This window comes from Carcharhinus amblyrhynchos, chromosome 4, assembly GCF_965287045.1.
Source record: "Carcharhinus amblyrhynchos chromosome 4, sCarAmb.v2.hapA, whole genome shotgun sequence".
In the NCBI taxonomy this organism is placed as follows: Eukaryota; Metazoa; Chordata; class Chondrichthyes; order Carcharhiniformes; family Carcharhinidae; genus Carcharhinus; species Carcharhinus amblyrhynchos.
This window is the reverse complement of record NC_137327.1, coordinates 109,689,018-109,708,889: the sequence shown is the minus strand read 5'-3', so window position 1 is coordinate 109,708,889 and position 19,872 is coordinate 109,689,018. Positions and strand designations below refer to the sequence as shown.

The window sequence follows — 19,872 nt, the reverse complement described above, 5'->3', positions numbered from 1 at the left end:
TGACGCATTCTTTCGTACTTTTCAAATTACTCATTTGATCTAAAATATGGCAATAGGAACAATACAATTGTCTGCATGCCATCTGCATTCATGTGCATTCCTTATTTGCTTTCGCATAGTGAATGTTTTATTGAAACCATGTTACTTCTCATCAAGTATATGAGAAGGTTTCAGTTAAAGGCAGCTAAATACAATGTGAAGTTTTTTTTTAATTTCCCTTGAGCATTGAAGTTTGAAAGATTATTTGTGTCAGTTCAGGTACAATGTGTTTGATAGGCATTACAAACCATACCAAGACATTGATTGATTGCAGCAGAGGTCAACACTGGAGAAAGTCAATCTTGCAATGCAGTTTTTAAAAGTATTCCACTGTTACCAAGAGTGTTCATTCATGATCCTGATTAACGTAACTTACTTCTAAGCAAGGTTATCTATTGCAAACCAGCAGCAGTGCTTTAGTCAAAGTCAGACAAGCCAGAAGCAAAAGATTATGTATCAGTATATTTGTGTGACAGCTGCATTGCTTTTCTAAAATATAACTTCTGTCTGGGAGATCACTGAACACAATCATAGTATTTTTTGCATGCGTGTTAAAAGGGAATAAGAATCCTTAAATCTAGATAATGCATTTTTAAATCCACTAAAACAACCAAATCAATTGAAATGGTCTCTTTGCTTTGAGCCAAACATCATTAGAATGTAATCAGTCACGAGCTTAAACAGATATAATTTTTTTACGATTGTCATTACAAGTTATTTCCTTCATTAGGCATTTTCTGTCGTTGTTCTTATCCTGCACGACATCCCACTGAGATATCTCAACGTCATCAGCTAAAGTTACAAAAAACTATGCAACGCACATCTTAATTTATGTGCATGTTTTACTCTGCTCAGTGAGATAAACAATTATTTTATGCTCATAAAAAAAAAACAGCAATCATATAAAATAAAATACATTTCTCAAAACTGCAGTTGTCAGAAAGTTAACAAAGCCACAAAGACCTTTGTCCTCACCCCTTCATTTTCACCTCTCTCTTCTCCTTTACTTGCATTGAGAAAACTGGTACGAGTAGGCTATTTACCCCCTCAAATCTGATCTGCCATTCAACAATACAGGCTGATCTGCAACTTCAACTTAACTTACCTGCTTTGCTCCATATCTGTTGATACCCTTAACCACATAAAAATTATTTCTGTTCTGAATACTCAATTTCAAATTTCTGCTACTCGGTGTGAAAACTGGCTTTCCGATTTCATACCGGAATGGTCCATGTCTTATTGCAAGACTATCGTATTTTAATCAGCAGTTGGCATGACTGTGCTACATCTGTGATGCTGAAAGTTTCACGAATGGCATTACTTTTGATATGGTTAGCTGACAGCTTATGAAGATACAGGCAGGGAGTAAGCAGGGTGCAGGGAGAGATCAGGAGGGAGATTTGCAAGTCAACAGTGATAGGGGATCAACAGGGGAATATACAGCCATTTTTACAGCTACAGTCATTACCATAGAGTCACACAGCATGAAAACAGACCCTTCAGCCCAACTTGTACATGCCTTCCTTTTTCTTTAAGCTCCTAAGCTAATCCCAATTGTCTGCATTTGGTCCATATCTCTCTATACCCATCTTACCCGTAACTACTTAAAAGCTTTTTAAATGACAAAATTGTACCCGGCTCTACTACCACCTCTGGCAGCTTGTTCCAGACACTCTCCACCCTGTGTGAAAAAATTGCCCCTCTGGACGTTTTAGTACCTATCCCCTCTCACCTTAAACCTGCCTTTTGTTTTACACTCCCCTATCTTTGGGAAAAGATATTGACTATCTAGTTGATCATTATTTTATAGACTTCTAAGATCACCCCTCAGCCTCCTACACTCCAGAGAAAAAAGTCCCAGTCTATGTAGCCTCTCCTTATAGCTCAAACTATCAAGTCCCAGTAACATCCAAGTAAATCTTCTCTGCACTCTTTCTAGTTTAATAGTATCCTTTCTATAATACGGTGACCAGAACTGCACACAGTATTCCAAGTGTAGCCTTACCAATGTCTTATACAACTTCAACAAATGTCCCAACTCCTGTATTCAATATTCTGACCGATGAAACCAAGCCTGCCAAATGCCTTCTTCACCACTCTGTTCATCTGTGACTCCATTTTCAAGGAGCTATGAACCTGTATCCCTTGATCTCTTTGTTCTGTATCCCTCCTCAATGCCCTACCGTTAACTGAATAAATCCTGCACTGGTTCAGTCTACCAAAATGCATCACCTCACATTTGTCTAAATTAAACTCCATCTGCCATTTGTCAGCCCATTGGCCCAATTGATCAAGATCCCCTTGCAATCTGAGATAACCTACTTCACTGTCCAATATGCCACCAATCTTGTGGCATTTGCAAACTTACTAACCATGCCTCCTATGTTCTCATCCAAATCATTAATATAAATGACAAATAACAGTGGATCCAGCCCTGATCCCTGAGGCACACTGCTGGTCACAGGTCCCCCAGTTTGAAAAACAACCTTCTACAACCACCCTCTGGCTTCTGTCAATTTTGCTCGACAACAAACACGATTACTCGAGAGGTGGGGTGGGCAAAGAAGCCCAGCAGGTGACTTAATGGGAACAGAGTGCGAGACATTCACATGAAACCAAAGGCAAGAGCAGTTGTGCTGATTATGGATAGACTCTCAGACTCGTTTTAGAAAGATAGTGGGACGAGGCTTGACAGAGACAAAAGCTGCTGCTGGTGTGGTCTGCAAAGAGAAACAGAGTCCAGAATGGGAAGAAGGATGGTCTCCAATTTAAGAGATACATCCCATCACATTCTAAAGATATTGGAAGAGTAGAGGGTGTGCCAGGATGAAAATTCACCAGAGAGAATTGTTGTGCTAACAATTATTCAAAAACTGAGAAAAGTGCCTTTTGATAGTCAAACAATTTTATGATGTGATAAAAAGCAAACCTGTTAGAAGTTGGGAGGGATGTTGGACTGTTTTTCTTGTGAAAATTGCTCATGTGTAGAGTGAGACAAAGTATAACTGTGGTGTGAAGTTTTCTGTTGTTGGAAAGCTAAAGAGATATTATTCTTCTTGTACAGAGTACAGTTGTCTACCAAGTAGTTTTTAATCAAATAAAAACAGAAAATGCTGGAAAAACCGCCGCAGATCTGGCAGCATATGTGAACAGAGAAACAGAGTTAACATCTCGAGTCCTTATGACTCTTCTTCAGAACTCTGACTTTCAAGAACATGTTTTATAATCTACCTTCACGAACAGATCTGGCAGATTTACTAGTAGAAGCTTCTCCAACTGACCGCATTATACCTCCATCTTATTCCTTGAAATACAGTTTCAACTAAAATCTAAAACCAAAGTCTGTAAATCTCCTTTCTCTGAAACATGCATATCCTAGAAACACTGCTGCACCAAAGGCTCTTTGGGCACTCCTCCTCGAACATTCACAGGAAGCTAATAAAGTTGTTAAAAATACCATTGCTGGAATGGTAGTGATGGTGTGTGGAAAATTACATCAAGCTCCTTGACAAATAAAACATTGTTCCCACTCCTGTCAATACTGTCATAATATTTCAGAGTTTTTATACTTCCAAAGCTAAGCAACATCTGACAACTTTCAGTTTTTGACTTTATAGCGAAATGTTACCCATGTTTGTCATTCACAATGAAGTAAGACTTTGATTTTTTCCTTTACTTTTTGCCATTCTTCACAAATCTATTTTGGACAGTTATTACTGAACACAGCAGCACGAAATATTAAATTGTTTGCTTCTACTTGTCAGCACTGTAACAAATATGAAGTTTGTAAAATTGTGATGTTCTGATACTTTGGGAAGGATTTACTGATCTTGTATGCTACACCACTGCTGTCAGCAAGAATGGAAAATTTGGCGCTCAGCCAAAACTCCATTCACTGCAGCAGGACCAGAGAATCCCAGCCGTGAGTGAGGTCAGGGAATTCTGGCTCATTTTTCTAATTTAGGGTAAAATGGAGGAATGAAGGTGAGCATGTGACCTGTTCTCAATTTTGCCCAATAACAAATTCGGTGGCTTGCTGGTTAAAGGTGCCCAGATTGTCTTATTGAGAAGGTTCAAAACAATGACTACGGAAGCTGTGTTAATAGTGCATAGACTGATGATCTCTAAGTTACAAGGAGATGTCAGGAATAACATTTTTTTAAAAAGTTATACATTAAGCTATTTAATTCCAAGAAAGATTGGAGTTTGGGGTCTAATGGATAGCTAATTAGCATTTCCAACTAGATACAAGGCCTATGTGATTCATGTTGCCATGGTGATGGGCTTTGACAGGAGGAGTATCCATTGCAAGTCATTATAAATATCAGGTTACAGGGCTTTTCTTATGATATCTTTGAACCTCACAGATGATCAATCTGTAGATAGAGAGAGAGTGTGACAGAAGCAGCCAATCTCTATTATTCACCACAGACAACGTAGACGGAATCTCGTAGTTTGATTGAAAATACTATTCTCTTGAGGATTTAAATGAGGCTAACAGATTTGCCTAGCTTTGGCTAGGAAGAAGGACTTCCAAGATAACCCTCACTGTATGTTTGGGGATTGGAAGTTATTCAGCTGGAAAAGGAATCAAGCTATCAGAAGCTGAGAAATGCTTTAGACTATTTCCTGGGTAATGAAATGTCCATTTGTGGGATTGAGTGAAATATAGCCTTGGAGGGGGATTTTCAACTGTTTTAAAAGTTAAATGACAGATCTTTTTGCAGTTTATAGCACAGGTTGCATAACAAATAGTGTTTAACAATGTCACTAACTTTATTTATTGCAGTAAAAGTCTTACAACTTGCAATCTCCATGTGTCATTTGTCGACCACTGGAATTCATTAATTTTTAAACTTTGGGTCTTTAAGGGGGTCATCAGTTTCACATTAGCATGCATTGAAAACAACCTCATCATGTAGTAGCCAAAAAAAACAGTAGAAATTATCCTTTATAAAGTCTGATTTGCTGACAACATTCCATTATTCTCACATGGTTTTTGTAACAATTATTTCCTGAAATTTGACAAAAAGCACATGCATTTATTACCTCTGCTTCCAGCTGGTCGAGTTTTGTTTCAAGTTCTTTTATTCTTTCATCTTTCTTCTGATTTTCAGTCTGAGCCTCCTGGCGAGCTGTAAATTCTTCATCAAACTGAAACAAATACATAATTAAGGCCTTCCAGGTATGTTCAGTTTAATCAACTCTCACACGTGCATACATACATATTATACACTCAAACACACACGCATGGATAACTAATAATTTACTAAATAAGGGAGTTTTATTTTTCTACATCTATCAACTCATCCCAAGCCATACTTAGTTTATAAAGCAGTCTATTTCCTCATTTCTATTAAACTTTGTCATGAAAAACTCCCAAGAAGTAATTCTCTCCATTAGCAGCTGAATGCTTGAACAACATCATTCTTAACTGGAAAAAAGGATCAAAATACATTGTGATCCAGAAATAAGTACTATAAATATCAGTAACTACAACTGCCACCACCATGAAGGTTAGAAAACATTAAGTTCACTTTAAATGAATGTCAGGTAATAATATTTTGAACAGAGATATCATTTTGGTTTTGCAAATCAAGTAACTATATCAAGTCACAAGGGCATTTATGCTTCCTACAAAGCCTACTGTATCAGCCAATTAAACTTAAGGATGGAACAGCAGCAGAATGGTTAGCACTACTGCCTCAGAGCATCAGGGACCCAGGTTCTACTTTGGCCTTGGGTGACAGTGTGGAGTTTGCACATTCTTTCTATATTTGCCTGGGTTTCCTCCAGGTGATCTGGTTTCTTCCCACAGGTGGGGAGATGCCAGTGTTGGATTGGGGTAAACATAGTAAGAAGTCTCAACACCAGGTTGAAGTAAAAGCCACAATTTTTGCTACCAAATAAACCTGTTGGACTTTAACCTGGTGTTGTGAGACTTCTTACTGTGTTCTTCCCACAGTCCAAAGATGTGCAGGTTAGGTGAATTGGCCATGCTAGATTGCCCCTTAGTGTCCAGAGATGTGTAGGTTATGTGGATTAGCCATGGTATGTGCATGGTGGGGTTTGGATACAAGGCAGAGGGGAGTCGACCTGGTAAGTGGCTCTTTCAAAGAGACGATGCAGACTTGATGGGCCGAATGGCCTCTTTCTGCACTGTAGCGATTCTATGGTACACAGTGCATATGTTAAACATTCCCACTTTAGTGCACAGAATAACGAGAGTTTGCAAAGCTCAAATGGGCTTCTACTGCAATTTAAAAATTTGACACAGAAATAGAAATCAAGAGAAACTTTGTTTAAAACACACAGCTTTGCAGTTTCCTTTTTAGCCTTTTGCATGTCATAGTATGATATCCAACCAGCAGATTGAGAAATGGACATCTTAACTAAGTGGCCACAGAATATCTATTTTAAGACAACAAAAGTGCAAAGATTCAACAAACTATTACTCTAATGGTCACTACAGTGAGACAATTTATCACATAAATAGCCTTCCCCAGAACATCAAAATTGTGGAAACTCCTCATCTCCTCAATCCTACAGCCAATAAGCTTTCAAAACTCAAAACTGGTGCTACTGAACCACTATTTAAAAGAATGATGAAGCAACAAAAGTTTATACAAAACAACTGTAGAACACCATTGTCATTTCTAGGTGTCATTGTATAAGAGGCATAAAAAGTGAGACAGTATGCAATGTAGGATCACTAAATATTGGAAATTAGAGTTACAAGCAGAAACTTGAGCTACTGGATCAATTTCCACTGGGTCCAAAGCATTAGGGGGAATATTTAATGGAGGCATTTTAAATTAAGGATTTTCAGCGTGAATTGAGAAAATTAATTCCTTCTGGTTGGAGAGTTAACGATGAGAGGATAATCAATTTTAAATCATCACTGAGAGATTAGAGGATTAGGAGAAACTTCTTTACTCGAAGACCTGTTAGAGCATGGAACGCTTTAGTCAGAAGGACTGTTGAGGAGAAGATTATTATAACAATTCAGGGAAAGTTGGATAAACATTTGAAGCAGGAAAGATATGGAGAGAGCAAGGCAATGGGATTAACTTTGCATTGCTTTAGTAAAGAGCTGGCATTGACATGATGGATCTAAAAGCCTCCTTTGGTGCTAAAAATGTCAGTGCTCTATTTCTTGATTTATCACATATTTTTCCTACTCCTTTAACTTTGGCCTTGGCCTCTCAATAAAAAAAACCAACTAAATAACTTGCTAGATTAAACTCATCATTCATGTTATTGGCAGAATTGTTTTTCACCATGCTTAGATTCAGTCTTGCAAATAAGATTCTTCGACAGCCTGTTCACTATAAACCAATATTCAATAGACATAGACATAGATATATTTGAAATGGGAGAACTTATTAGAAGATTGTAGCAACAGAATGGGAATAAACAGTTAAGCAGATAGTTCTTTCAAGGTACTGGAACGAGTGCAATAGACTGAACATTTTCCTCTGTTGTTAAAAAATTCACAATCTGTCATGGGATCTTCCAGTCTTTATATGCCGCTTTGTGCGGCTCTCTTATTCCCTGGGGGGCGGTGGTGGCTTTTGGTGGGACAAAAGATCCCGCTGGCTGAAAATCCCACCCCATGATTCCCAAAGACTTGAAAAAAAACTCTCAACTTTGTGGAAACCTAAGATTTCCACACTGAACAACCCAAAACAAAAAACAAAAGAATACCAAATTAAATCATGTTATGTGGCGTTTCATACAAGAGCATTATTTTTTAATATGTCTCTATAGTCCTGAGACTATTCAACTCAAACTAAAGGCACCTAGTTAGTGCTGATTGCATTCAGGGCATTCTGATAAACGTGCAATGCTTAGGTAATATATTATAAATTTTGGCTAGATTGTATTAATAAAATGTGAAATTGAAAAAGACCCCCTTCTTCTTCTCTTCCTTTTGAACCCCCATACCAAAAACAGTTTCTCTAATGATCAATTTTGTAAATTACGGTTTCAAACTGTTTTCTCCATGGGCTTACCTTTTTAGAATATTCTAATGCCATTTTTTCACTTTCTTCTACCTTCGCTTTGTCAACACATTGATCTGTCAAGATATACCAATTGATTATGTGCTCCTAGTTTCATTGCATCTTACAAGAAGGAACAGTATTGAAGCTGAACTCCAATACTGCAGACAGTATTCATTTTGACAGCCAATATTTGTGCTAAATTAAAGTTACATATAAACCTTCAGAAAAATACTATCTTAAAAAATATAACAATCTGCATGCCTGCATTCAAGTGGAGTTACATTATCAGTACTTTAATAAAACTTACTATCATGATATGGCAAAACTGAATGAAATGTACACAAAGTAATAATATGGAATAAATAAATGGAAATTTGTTCTGAAAACTTGTTTCTTTCAAATCTCCAAAGTCTTTAATGTGGCATAATGTGCTGTTGAACTGTAAGAATAACATTTGCAGAATTCCAAATAGGTTTGCTGGACACCTGAACAAAAAGAGGAGGTCTTTTAACTCTTACGTAGTATAAAAACAATAGTACCTTTTCATAAAAACGTCAGTGTTTTCACGAAGTGTACACATTTTGACTAGGCAATTTACAAAACTGCATCTTAAACTTTGTTAATACACCTACTTCTGGCCAATTTTAAAACATGCTCAAAACTTTGACATTAACTTTCTCTTGCTTCATGGAGATTTGAATATCGCACTTTGAAATACTTTTCAGAATCTTACCATTCTGTACTTGCCTGCAATATTTGAATATTCGAGAGATTAAATCAGGAATCATTCAATATGAAATTTGGCGATGTATGAGTGGTCAGCAGATAAGCAGGAAGCATTTCAAGCAAGCTCCAACTTATTAGCCAACAATTAACTCAACTGAGTAAAGAAATAGTAAGTGGTTTTACATACTGGTTCACTATTGTGGAAGCAGCAGCAGTTATCCATCCTAGAGGATCAGATTAGTTTAAATGGATGTGACATTGAGTATGTCATATTCATGGTTCAGTGATGTGACAATACTGTGCCGTTTAAGGAATGTATTTTAATCATGTTTCTCTGCAGGATGTTTTAGCAGTCCCTGTGATTTTTGTCAGCACCATGTTGTCTGCAGCTGGTGTCTTGTATTGTTACTGAATCAGTGTAATTGACATCATGTTTGTTTTGATCTGAACTAATGCAATGTTCTGTGGTTTTAATGTTCCCCTGGAATTGCAGAGTAGAACTTGTTTGGAGATGGTTGACAGGGCATGTCATATGGCTGGGGACAGATATACTTCACAGAGGAGTCCAATTTTGGTTTCGTATTTTCAGAAACTACTTGAAGCTGAGAGAAACAGCAGTGTGTTTTTTTCCCCCCTCTCTGGAGTTAGAGTTTTGCTAAGTGTTGCTGTCTGGATGCTGCTTTTGAGCTAATGGAAAGTCTGAAGACTGGAAGCTGCCAGAGACTGAATTTACCTCTCCGATGTTTAGCTGTTTTAAGGATATATCCTTCTCTGAAAACTGCTGGCTTGAATTTCTACACAGAAGTGTTAAAAAACTGGAAATCCAGAATCACATGAACAGATCTGTTTTAGTACTAATTTTGAATAAGGGTGCAGAGCTATGAGATATCACTTTAAATTGAAACAATAAAGATAATTAGCTGATAAGAGTTGTGTATCACATTAAATCTTGTAACTGGTAAAGCTTATGCTAATTCTTTTTGTTACATTCTAACTGTGTTCTTAAATAAACTTTGTTTGATAAAAGTTCCCTTGTGAGTCATTTGAATTATACTTGGAGTGAAACGCCTTATGTTCACCAATGCCAAAATCAAATCTGAAAGACTAACTTCACAAAATACCTTGGAGTTTCTGGCCTGGGTCTCAATAGTGATGATTAAACTGGTTATTTTTTCTCTGTTAATTGAAATGTTTAGTTAGTCAACAGTTGTACCTTATGTTTGTTTTTGAAAGTCAGAGTATTTTAGGATATTGCTTGGAACTTCCTGGGAATTACAGCAGATATGCAAAACAGACTAAGGAAATTTTGCATGTCTGCTATGACTCTCAACTTTTATAGATGAGCTATAGAAAGCATTCTTTCTGGTTGTATCACAGCTTTGTATGGCTCGTGCTCTGTCCAAGACCTCAAGAAATTACAAAGGGTCGTGAACAAAGCCCAGTCCATCACTCAAACCAGCCTCCCATCCATTGGCTCCGTCTACAATTCACGCTGCCTTGGAAACCAGCCAGAATAATTAAGGACACCGGACATATTCTCTTCCACCTTCTTTCGTCGGGAAAAAGATACAAAAGTTTGAGATCACATACCAACTGACTCTAAAACTGATACAAGATCAGTTTCTTCCCCGCTGCCATCAGATTTGTGAATGGACCTACCTCGCATTAAATTGATCTTTCTCTGCACCCGAGCTATGACTGTAACATTACATTCTGCACTCTCTCCTCTCCTTCCCTATGTATGATATGCTTTGATGTATAGCACAAAAGAAACAATACTTTTTACTGTATACAAATACATGGGACAATAATAAATTAAATCAAACAACACAAAACTGTAATATTCTAAAAACGTAATGAGAATTGACACAACTTAATGCTTTTAATCACATGTTGGTTGGATATTCAAACATACCTATAAGATGACTAAAATCTACATCTAATCGTTTACGATATTCAAAATCAGGATCTACTCCATTTCGATGCAATACTATCTGGGAAATACATTCTTCAATTATCTTGTAATACTGTGGCCTAGAAGGAAAAACATTAAAAAAATGTTCATGTAGTAAAATCAGAAATACACAGTGTCTTTATAGCATGCAAGAAACAATACATTTCACTGTACGTCAATGTATGCAACAATAAATCAAACCAAAAATAAAGATTGTGTATTAAATTCAAGTTTATTAAATGAACTGAGCACAAGAAGTTCAGCATGCTAAATTACATTTCGTTTGAGAAGTTTTTGCGGAATATCCTTCCCAAGGCGGATAGATGGTATTTAAAACCAAGGACTACGTTAGAAAAATTAAGCTGCAATCTACATGTAACTGAAGTCAAAATAGTTAGTTATCAGTTAGTCTTAAGAGTAAGGGAATACAAGGAATTCAGCAATATCAGTTTCATGACTAAAGATATATTAACAACTGGAGCTGAAATCACATTAGGTTTGAAGGACTTTTTCTATTCTATAATGGAAAGACAAGAATAACGTACGCCAACAATTTGTATTTAGTTGTCTCCTCTGCACTTTCCCTTAACATTGTGTAACATTAGGAGAGCTTTAGTTGCACAACTGTGGGCCAGTCACAATGAAGATGAGTGTATGATCTGAAAGATGTTCAGTTTTATGTTTAGTATCATACAGAATCACTCGGTCTGTGGATTTTTTTTTACACTTGCATGAGGTGTTTCGTGTAATTTTTAAAAAATCATATTTTAGAAAGCTATTTCATAATTACCCCCCATCTTAAATGTTAGCCTTTTTTTCCATTTGTGGAAACAGATACACAAAGGAATTGTATTTTGTGCACCAAAAATTCTGATTTAACTTGATAATCCATTTTCTACATTACATTTGTTCTAGCCTGATGAAAATTATAAGATTGCTATAATTTCCTGTGTTGCTTCCTTCAATCTGCATTGAATAAATTAATCATATAATATTCACTTAAGCAAACTGAACTCAATCTGCTGAAAAGCCATCTTCTGCAAGAGTAATAATTTGCACTTCAAACGTTGGACATCTCATCAATTTACTCATATTACTGTTGTAACTACTCTGCTTAGTTCTTGTTGTAACTACTTGATTGGCATTCAAAATAACAGACTTTATTCAGAGTGACCTCTCACCTGATATAATAATCATTCCTGATGAGCAGTAGGTGTTGCAGCATTGAGAGAAAATAATTCTCTGCAGCAGTGTCCTTCACCATGTTAGACAGTAGATGGTAGACTTCATTCATGTCAGTGCAAATGAAGTTAAGTATAAAAGCTAATAAAGTTCAAATTACACTCAACATAAATATTAGCATTTATTAATTCCCATTTCCATTCTAAAGTATTTGAAAATGAGCATGAGAAATGACAACTACATTTTCTACAAAACAATACAGAATTTCACATTTAAAAGTGTAAAACTTTAGAAGATTTTCTCATACAGAATTGTCTGTTCAAATACAATATTTGTACCATGGTGGAATGTGATCCCAAGGTGAACTTCCGACCCCATAATGCTCCAAGACCACTTACTTTCATTTCTGTATCATTGCCCTTCTCAGATTCTGCCTCAGAACATGTACTGTGGAAATTATCACCCATACGCTTATTACCGCTAGATTCAACAATTCCAACAGTCACATGGCAAGACTAGAACCTTGCACCCACTGTGAAATGAGCCCAATTAAACCTCTTCTGCCCATATTCTAACCTGTAACAAAACCCATCAATCTATCACCTCCACACCTATTGATATTCATTGGTACGGCAATGCTCAATTTAAATTTCTCATCTTTCTCTGGAAATCCCTCCATGGTCTTGATCCTCTCGATTATTGTTCAGGTCCTCCAGCCCTATAAGGTCACATTGCTTCTCTAATCATGTTAATCATTCCATCATTGGCAACTCTGCCTTAACTTTGGAATTCATTCCTTGAGCCTCCAGGCTGTCACACCGCACTCTCCTCCAAGATATTTTAAGATGCTCTTTAAAACCTATCTATTCATCCAAGTTTTTGGTTACATGACCTAAATCTCCTTATATAGCTCAAGTCATGTCCAATAACACTCCTGTGAAGCAGTTTGGGATCGGAGTAGGGGTAAACAATTCAGCCTGCGCCGCGATTCAATACAATTGTGGCTAGCCAGACAATTCAATGCCTTTTACCCACACTATCCCTTATCCCTTTATATTACTGTCGATCAGAAATCTATAATTTCTATCTTAAACATACTCAATGACTTAGCTTCCACAGCTCTCAAGTAGAAAATACCAATGACTCACAAATTGGGAGGGTGGGAGGGTGAGGATAAATCTGTCCTTGGTCTCTGATATAATGATAGATTTTACTAACTGTTCTCTTTATCTACAGGAAGTATATTGTATTGATCTACTGTAAAGTATTTATTTACGTCTTTGCCAAAATAAACATCAAATTTCAAAATAAGGGGGGTGCCACTTAGGACACATAAGAACATAAGAAATAGGAGCAGGAGTAGGCCATCTGGCCCTTCGAGCCTGCCCCGCCATCCAACAAGATCATGGCTGATCTGTCGTGGCTCAGTTCCACTTTCCCGCCCTCTCCCCATAACCCTTAATCCCCTCTCTTATCAAGAACCCATCAACCCGCTTCTTAAAAATATTTAGCGAGGCAGCCTCCACCACTTCAACGGGCAGAGAATTCCAGAGATTCACCACCCTTTGAGTGAAGAAGTTCCTCCTCAACTCCGTTCTAAACCGCCCCCCCTTTATCTTGAGGCTGTGCCCCCTAGTCCTACTGTCTTTTTTGAGCGGGAAGAGTCATACGAGGACACATTTTATTACTATTACTTATGGCAAAGATGTAATTAAATACTTTGCAATAAATCAATACAACAAACTTCCTGTGGGTAAATAGAACAGTTAATAAAGTCTATCATTATGTCAAATTTATTCTCACCCCATTTGTTTATAAGTTTAAATTTATTGCAGATGAACCACAAGGTATTTGTATATAGTTAATGGCTGATAAAACAGCAATGTTTCGGTGGAGCAAGAGCTAAAACATGGAGATACTGTTATACAAACAAGTTATCGAGAGGAGCAGAGAAACAGTACTTTCTTTGCATTTAGAGCACATTAATGAATGAATAGTCAAGCAAAGCAAAAACTGAACAACAGATTATATAAAAAGCTTCATACAGATCAGAGAAGCTGAATTTGTCCTACATTCATCACATATGAACCATGACCAAAATCAAGAATTCTTGAGAAAGAACAGCTACTGAATTAATTCTAATCCTGTTGAAATTAAATCAGCCAGCTGCTTCTGCCTGATTTCATATCTTCATTGAAAGCTAATTTAATATCCATGCCCTCTTAGTTTGCTCATTCAAAAATCTAACAAAAAAAATCCATTAATCAAATAAATGTACCACAGACCACAGAAAGTTGACCTCTGAAACCTCAGAAAATCCCTCCAAAAATGTGCACAACTTATAGGCCAAGCATAACAATGAACCACCAGTGTAGGTATGCCCATTTTGAAATATCAGTAGCTGGCGTAAAGCCAGAAGATGCCTTAAACTCTCACTGGCTCAAAACTGAAGTTTCGCCTGCTTACTCCCTTGTGCCAAGTTACATGATACTGGTATGCAAAACATTAAATTGGGGGTCAAAAATTGAGATCGATGACTAATGTGACTAGCGTCTTGCAGCTGAAAAGGGAAACAACAAATATACAAGTATATGCAAAACTATGATTTTGGGGGTTGGGAAGAATACTACAGTAGCAGAAAGTGTAAGTTTACAAAATTTTGGTTGCACTCACTCATTTTAACATGTGCAATTAAAAGTAAGTTATTGAAAACACATTATCCAACATAGACAAACAATAATTGTCAAAATAATCAATTAAAAAACCTCCCAGATTGCACCAGTATATCACTGGGGGGGAGAATGACTTTAGAGAACATCTGATGAATCGCCTTGTTTATTAAGTGGAAACTGCTATTAAAAAAAAACGCCTAAGTCTTCAACAAAAGAGAGGGTTGACAGGCCTATTAGTGAAATCACTATAATTAGATTAAAAATACAAGCACACTTCTCATATTTAAATATGTAATAAAAAGTACTACTTATGCTTATAATGAGCTTGCAATGCAATAATCTGCAGTGTCATTACTTTAACATGACAGTGTCTTTCCATTATAATTTGTTGCCAAAACAAATTAGCCCAAGGAACAATAGAAGAAGAACATTGTCACGTTGAAGTAACCCAAAAGAACACAAAAAGGAACAATGATTTGATAAGGATATTCCATCTCAGACCGGATGTCTTCCAGTCGATGTGATACTTCAATAAAGTCTTCTTCTTTGTTTTCATCAAACACCTTTAATTGAATATCTAGTTCTTCATTTTCTTTCTCTTTCAATATCTAATAAATTCAAAACAAAACAAACATTGTATGATGCCTGAAGATGAGCTAAAATGGCGACTGAAGCAGGTTATTGCACCAAAAGATTCAGTTAATGGACAGCGAATTATTTCTGTTCAAAATTTTACACAAAATCTATTTGCATTTCAGTAGCTTCCCTCCCCCCATCATTATTTAAGACAAAGAAAGGAATTAAATTTGTGCAATTAAAGCTGAAACAAAAGTGCATTAAATGTTCTCTTTCAAGCACTTCCATTGTAACTTCAAATGCAATAATTCCTCCAGAACCAATATCCATGACTGTATTAGCACTACTTAAGCAAAATCATATGTACTAAGAATAAGCCACAACAAATTGATTCTTCGCTTCAGATGGACACCATGCCAGCTGTGGAGAAATGTACTGCATCAGATAAGGGCAGCTTTTCTTACCAAATTGAATTATGGACTTTGTTAATTCAAAGCTCTATTTTGGTCTTCACTCACCTGACAAAGGAGCAGCGCTCCAAAAGCTCGTGATAACAAATAAATCTGTTGACTTTAACCTGGTGTTGTGAGACTTCTCACTGTGCCCAGCCCAATCTGACGCTTGCACCTCCATATCATGGCTATTTTGGTTTTGACATATGTTTCTCCAAATTTCCCTGGCCAGAATTTTGCACTAAAAGTTTGGGCATGTGTCCTGAAAGCATGAGAAAATGTTGGATGCGTGTCTGAATGTCATTGAGGGATATTTCTGTTGGCAGACACATGCACGAGTCAGAAGTGTTCCCGCTGACAATTAAGCCAATCTAAATAAAACAAACAGCAATTTGTCGCCTCTCTTTATGGTTGGTGGACAATTAACAAACATGTCAGGGGACTGAGGGTCTATGCATGATTATGCTGCCTAGACCACAGAAACATAGGACCATAGAATTCCTAAAGTGCAGAAGAGGCCATTAAGCCCATCGAGTCTGCACCAACTCTTCAAAAGAGCACCCTACCGAGGCTCAATTCCCTGACCCTAACCACGTAAATCCCACAAATTGCTCATGACTAATCCACCCAACCTGCACAGCATTGGGCACTAGGGGGCAATTTAGTATGGCCAATCCACTCAACATAGACATCTTTGGACTGTGGGAGGAAACTGGAGCACCCAGAAGAAACTCATACAGACACACGAAAAATGTGTAAATTCTACACAGTAAGAAGTCTCACAACACCAGGTTAAAGTCCAACAGATTTATTTGGTAGCAAAAGCCGCTAGCTTTTGGAGGGCTGCCCCTTTGTCAGCTGAATGGGAGTTCTATTCACAAACGCGGCATATGAAGACAAACTCAGTTTATAAGATAATGATTGGAATGCAGGTCTTTACAGGTAATCAGGTCTTAAAGGTACAGACAATGTGAGTGAAGAGGGCATTAAGCACAGATTAAAGAGATGTGTATTGTCTCCAGGACAGTTAGTGAGATTTTGCAAGCCCAGACAAGTCGTTAAGGGGGTTACAGATAGTGTGACATGAACCCACAATCAGTCCAACACCTGCATCTCCACATCATAAATTCTACACTGACAGCCACTCAAGGCTGGCACTAAACCTGGTTCTCTGGTGCTGTGGAGAAATGTGCTAACCACTATGCCACAGTGTTGCCCCTCGAAGATATTTGCAGCACATTTTTTTGCTGATTTTTTAAAAATAGGTCTGCAGCTCCCTCAGACTGCTTCACAGGGGCTGTCCCCCTGACCGAGTACATTGGAACCAACAACTCACACATTACCTTTTCTGCACCTGGAGTACAGTATTCAGTTTTGGTCCCGTTATTTGAAGAAGGATGGAGTAGCATTAGAGCAGTTCAGATGAGATTTACTAGATTGACTCAAGAAACGTTTGTCTGATGAGGAGAGATTGAACAGTTTAGACCTATATTTAGTTTAGGAAGAATGTAAGGTGATCTAATTGAAGTAGAGAGAGAATGATACAAGTGCTGACAAAGCAGACATAGGGCGGATGCTTTCTCTTGGAAGGCAATCTAGAACAAGAGGTCATAGGTTCAGGATAAGGGGTAGAAGATTTAAAACAGATGAGGAAAAACTACTTCTCTAAAAAGGTGGTGAATCTGTGGAATTGGAATGAGTCAAAACATTGAACAAATTCAAGAAGACAGATTTTTAATTATAATGGGTTGAAAGTTTATGCAGCCCAGGCAGGAAAGTGGAGTTGAGGCCAAGACAAGATCAGCCATGTCTGTTTTGAATGGTGGAGCAGGTTCGAAGGGCTGAATTGCCTATCCTGCTCCTAGTTCTTACGTTTTTGCAGCACTCTCCTCCCCAGAGACACTCAGCCTTTCACAGAGCATGTGTTATAGTTCATGTCAGAAACTCCAAAATGTTTTATGAAGTCCACCTGGATCACTTTGAATTTGGCTAAGGTGAGCACGAGATGCTTCACTTCAGGTCCGATTCAACTGACCCACTAAGGAACCTCTATCAATCTAAATTTATTTAAGAATAGAGTTAACATTATCAAAAGAAAATTAGCAATAGCTTTCACCAATTACAACCAAAAAAAAATATCGTATAACCCCCAAGTTTACAAAATGTTCCAATCAAACAAATTTCCCTATACAAAACCCTTGCCAGGTTTAGCACAGAAAATGTGAATGCTCATGTGATTTGGTTGAATGCTGCAGTTCTTTTGATGCACACGAGTACAAGCTTGAAGTCAAAACAGCTTCTCAATACACTAGGGAGGGGAGGGGGGGGTGGTGGAGAGAGAGACAGACAGACAGACTCTAGGCAAGCCAACCATCAAAAGCAGATTCTATTTTCCACTCCAAGATGGCAAAGAGCCTTCCTTCCAGCTCACTAGCAGAATTTCCGACACCAGGAAGAGAGGGAAAAAAAAACACTGCTTGGCCTTTTGCTGTCCACCCACTTCTAAACTAAAACTGAAAATTAATCCTGAGATTTTCCTGGGGAGGAATCACCTGTCTTTGACTTGTCAATCAACGTGAGGTCATAAAAGAGCCCAGAAAGTACCTGAGGCCCAACAGAAAAATAAACAGAACTCCAATTAAACCAGTGAAGCAGCAATAAAAGGACTTCTAGCTAGACAGCCCAGCAACAATGAAAAAAATCCAAAGCTGCTTAACAGTAGAGAACATGATTTAAAAAAAGTACATTTCTTAAAGATACCCTAGCATCACAGCGTGTTTCACACTGGATGGCCGTACAGCATAATATCACATTAACAATGCCATCTTAGAGGGTGCAGCATCAATTGCAGGCATCCCCTGAACATAAAATTCAGGACCATGTTCCCAGGTAATGTGTCTCACCATTGTCACTTTTCTTTGCGATGTTGATTTGACCTAAATCACTTGCAACATTCCCCACTAAATGGAAAGTGATGTTGCACACTAATAATTGGACAAAGTTTGATAAATGCTCTACCATCTAAAGGTTAAACAGTCCTTACAGGGATCTTCTTCCTTCTCCCGATTCCCTGCCATCCCTTCCAAAAATGGATGTAATTTCTAGAATACATATTGAATAGCATCAATGAAAAAATGCATGTAACTAAATGGTGGCTCATGAATAAATTAAATTTTAAAAAATGATTTATAATTGATTTATGATTTCCCAGAGAACCTTCCCCTAGTCCTCCAGTGAGATGAGATACTTTTACGTCAGTGGTTCTAGTGAGTTGCAATCATGCTGCACCTTATAACACCACTTTTCATTTTTCAAGTAACTTCCTTTAGTTTGTCAGCATTTGAAACATATAAACACTTTCACATGCTAAAACAAATTTAAACTGATTAATATCATGCAGTCAACAGTAGTAATTCCATGTCATTCATAAAATTATAAAAATAATGGACATTTTTCTTACAGGAAGTATCTTTTTCAAACCACAACGCAAGAATTCATTTCTCAAGTGTATCCTGAAATCCAAGTCATCTGGAGATGTGACCAGAGCATTAATTAACTGCATACAGGCAACCTAAAGAAAAACACAATTCAATGTTGGTTGGGTAAAGCAGTTCAAGCAATGTTATAACCAATATTAAAATCTCTTAATGACGTCAGTGGAGTTTATTATTCAGCAAGATATGAACGCTTCATTGATTAGTCTCTTATATAATTTTTGTTTTCAAATTCAACCATCATTTAGCTTCATATAAAAAAAACTACACCCCTCTGTAAAAACAGGTAATTCTAACAGAAGAAAATATTAGTCGCGGAAATGCAAGTCACACCATTTTTCCTACTGATTGACATTTGGATGTACCAAATAACTACTTAACTCAAGCCAGATTTAACAATTTGGAAAATACTAACTTGTTAAAGGATAAGTCAAGGACAGTGCTATAAATACCATTGTAGTGAACTTTAATGGATATGCACAGTCCAAAGAGAATGCACATAATAATTAATGGCATGGATGTAAATGAACAGTAATTAGTTGTACAGCAATTGAGCAGAAGTAGTAAAAGCTCATTTAATACAGTATTACTTACATATGAATTGTAATAGATCAGCATATCTACAAATTACAAGTAGGAAAAGATTAAAAGGGTGAATGGTGTTTATGGATAGATATGGCAGGGAATACTATAATAGGCCAGATACACATTAATCATGCCAAAGACAAGATCATTAAAACTCCTACACAGTCCTGAAGAAATAAATATCTT

The 19,872-nt window shown here is 37.2% G+C and overlaps 1 protein-coding gene across 4 annotated transcripts in view; it reads right to left on the bottom strand.

Moving 5' to 3' along the window:
- diaph2 (diaphanous-related formin 2) overlaps positions 1-19,872 on the bottom strand; it is an 814,006-nt gene that overhangs the window by 492,120 nt on the left and 302,014 nt on the right. For all 4 annotated transcript variants that reach the window (XM_080187721.1, XM_080187724.1, XM_080187722.1 and 1 more), the window contains 6 exons: positions 19,068-19,178; positions 15,069-15,187; positions 11,907-12,023; positions 10,687-10,805; positions 8,055-8,119; positions 5,089-5,193 (listed from right to left, as the gene is read on the bottom strand). In XM_080187721.1, the coding sequence (XP_080043847.1) occupies positions 5,089-5,193; positions 8,055-8,119; positions 10,687-10,805; positions 11,907-12,023; positions 15,069-15,187; positions 19,068-19,178 (636 nt within the window). The remainder of the gene's footprint in view (positions 1-5,088; positions 5,194-8,054; positions 8,120-10,686; positions 10,806-11,906; positions 12,024-15,068; positions 15,188-19,067; positions 19,179-19,872) is intronic.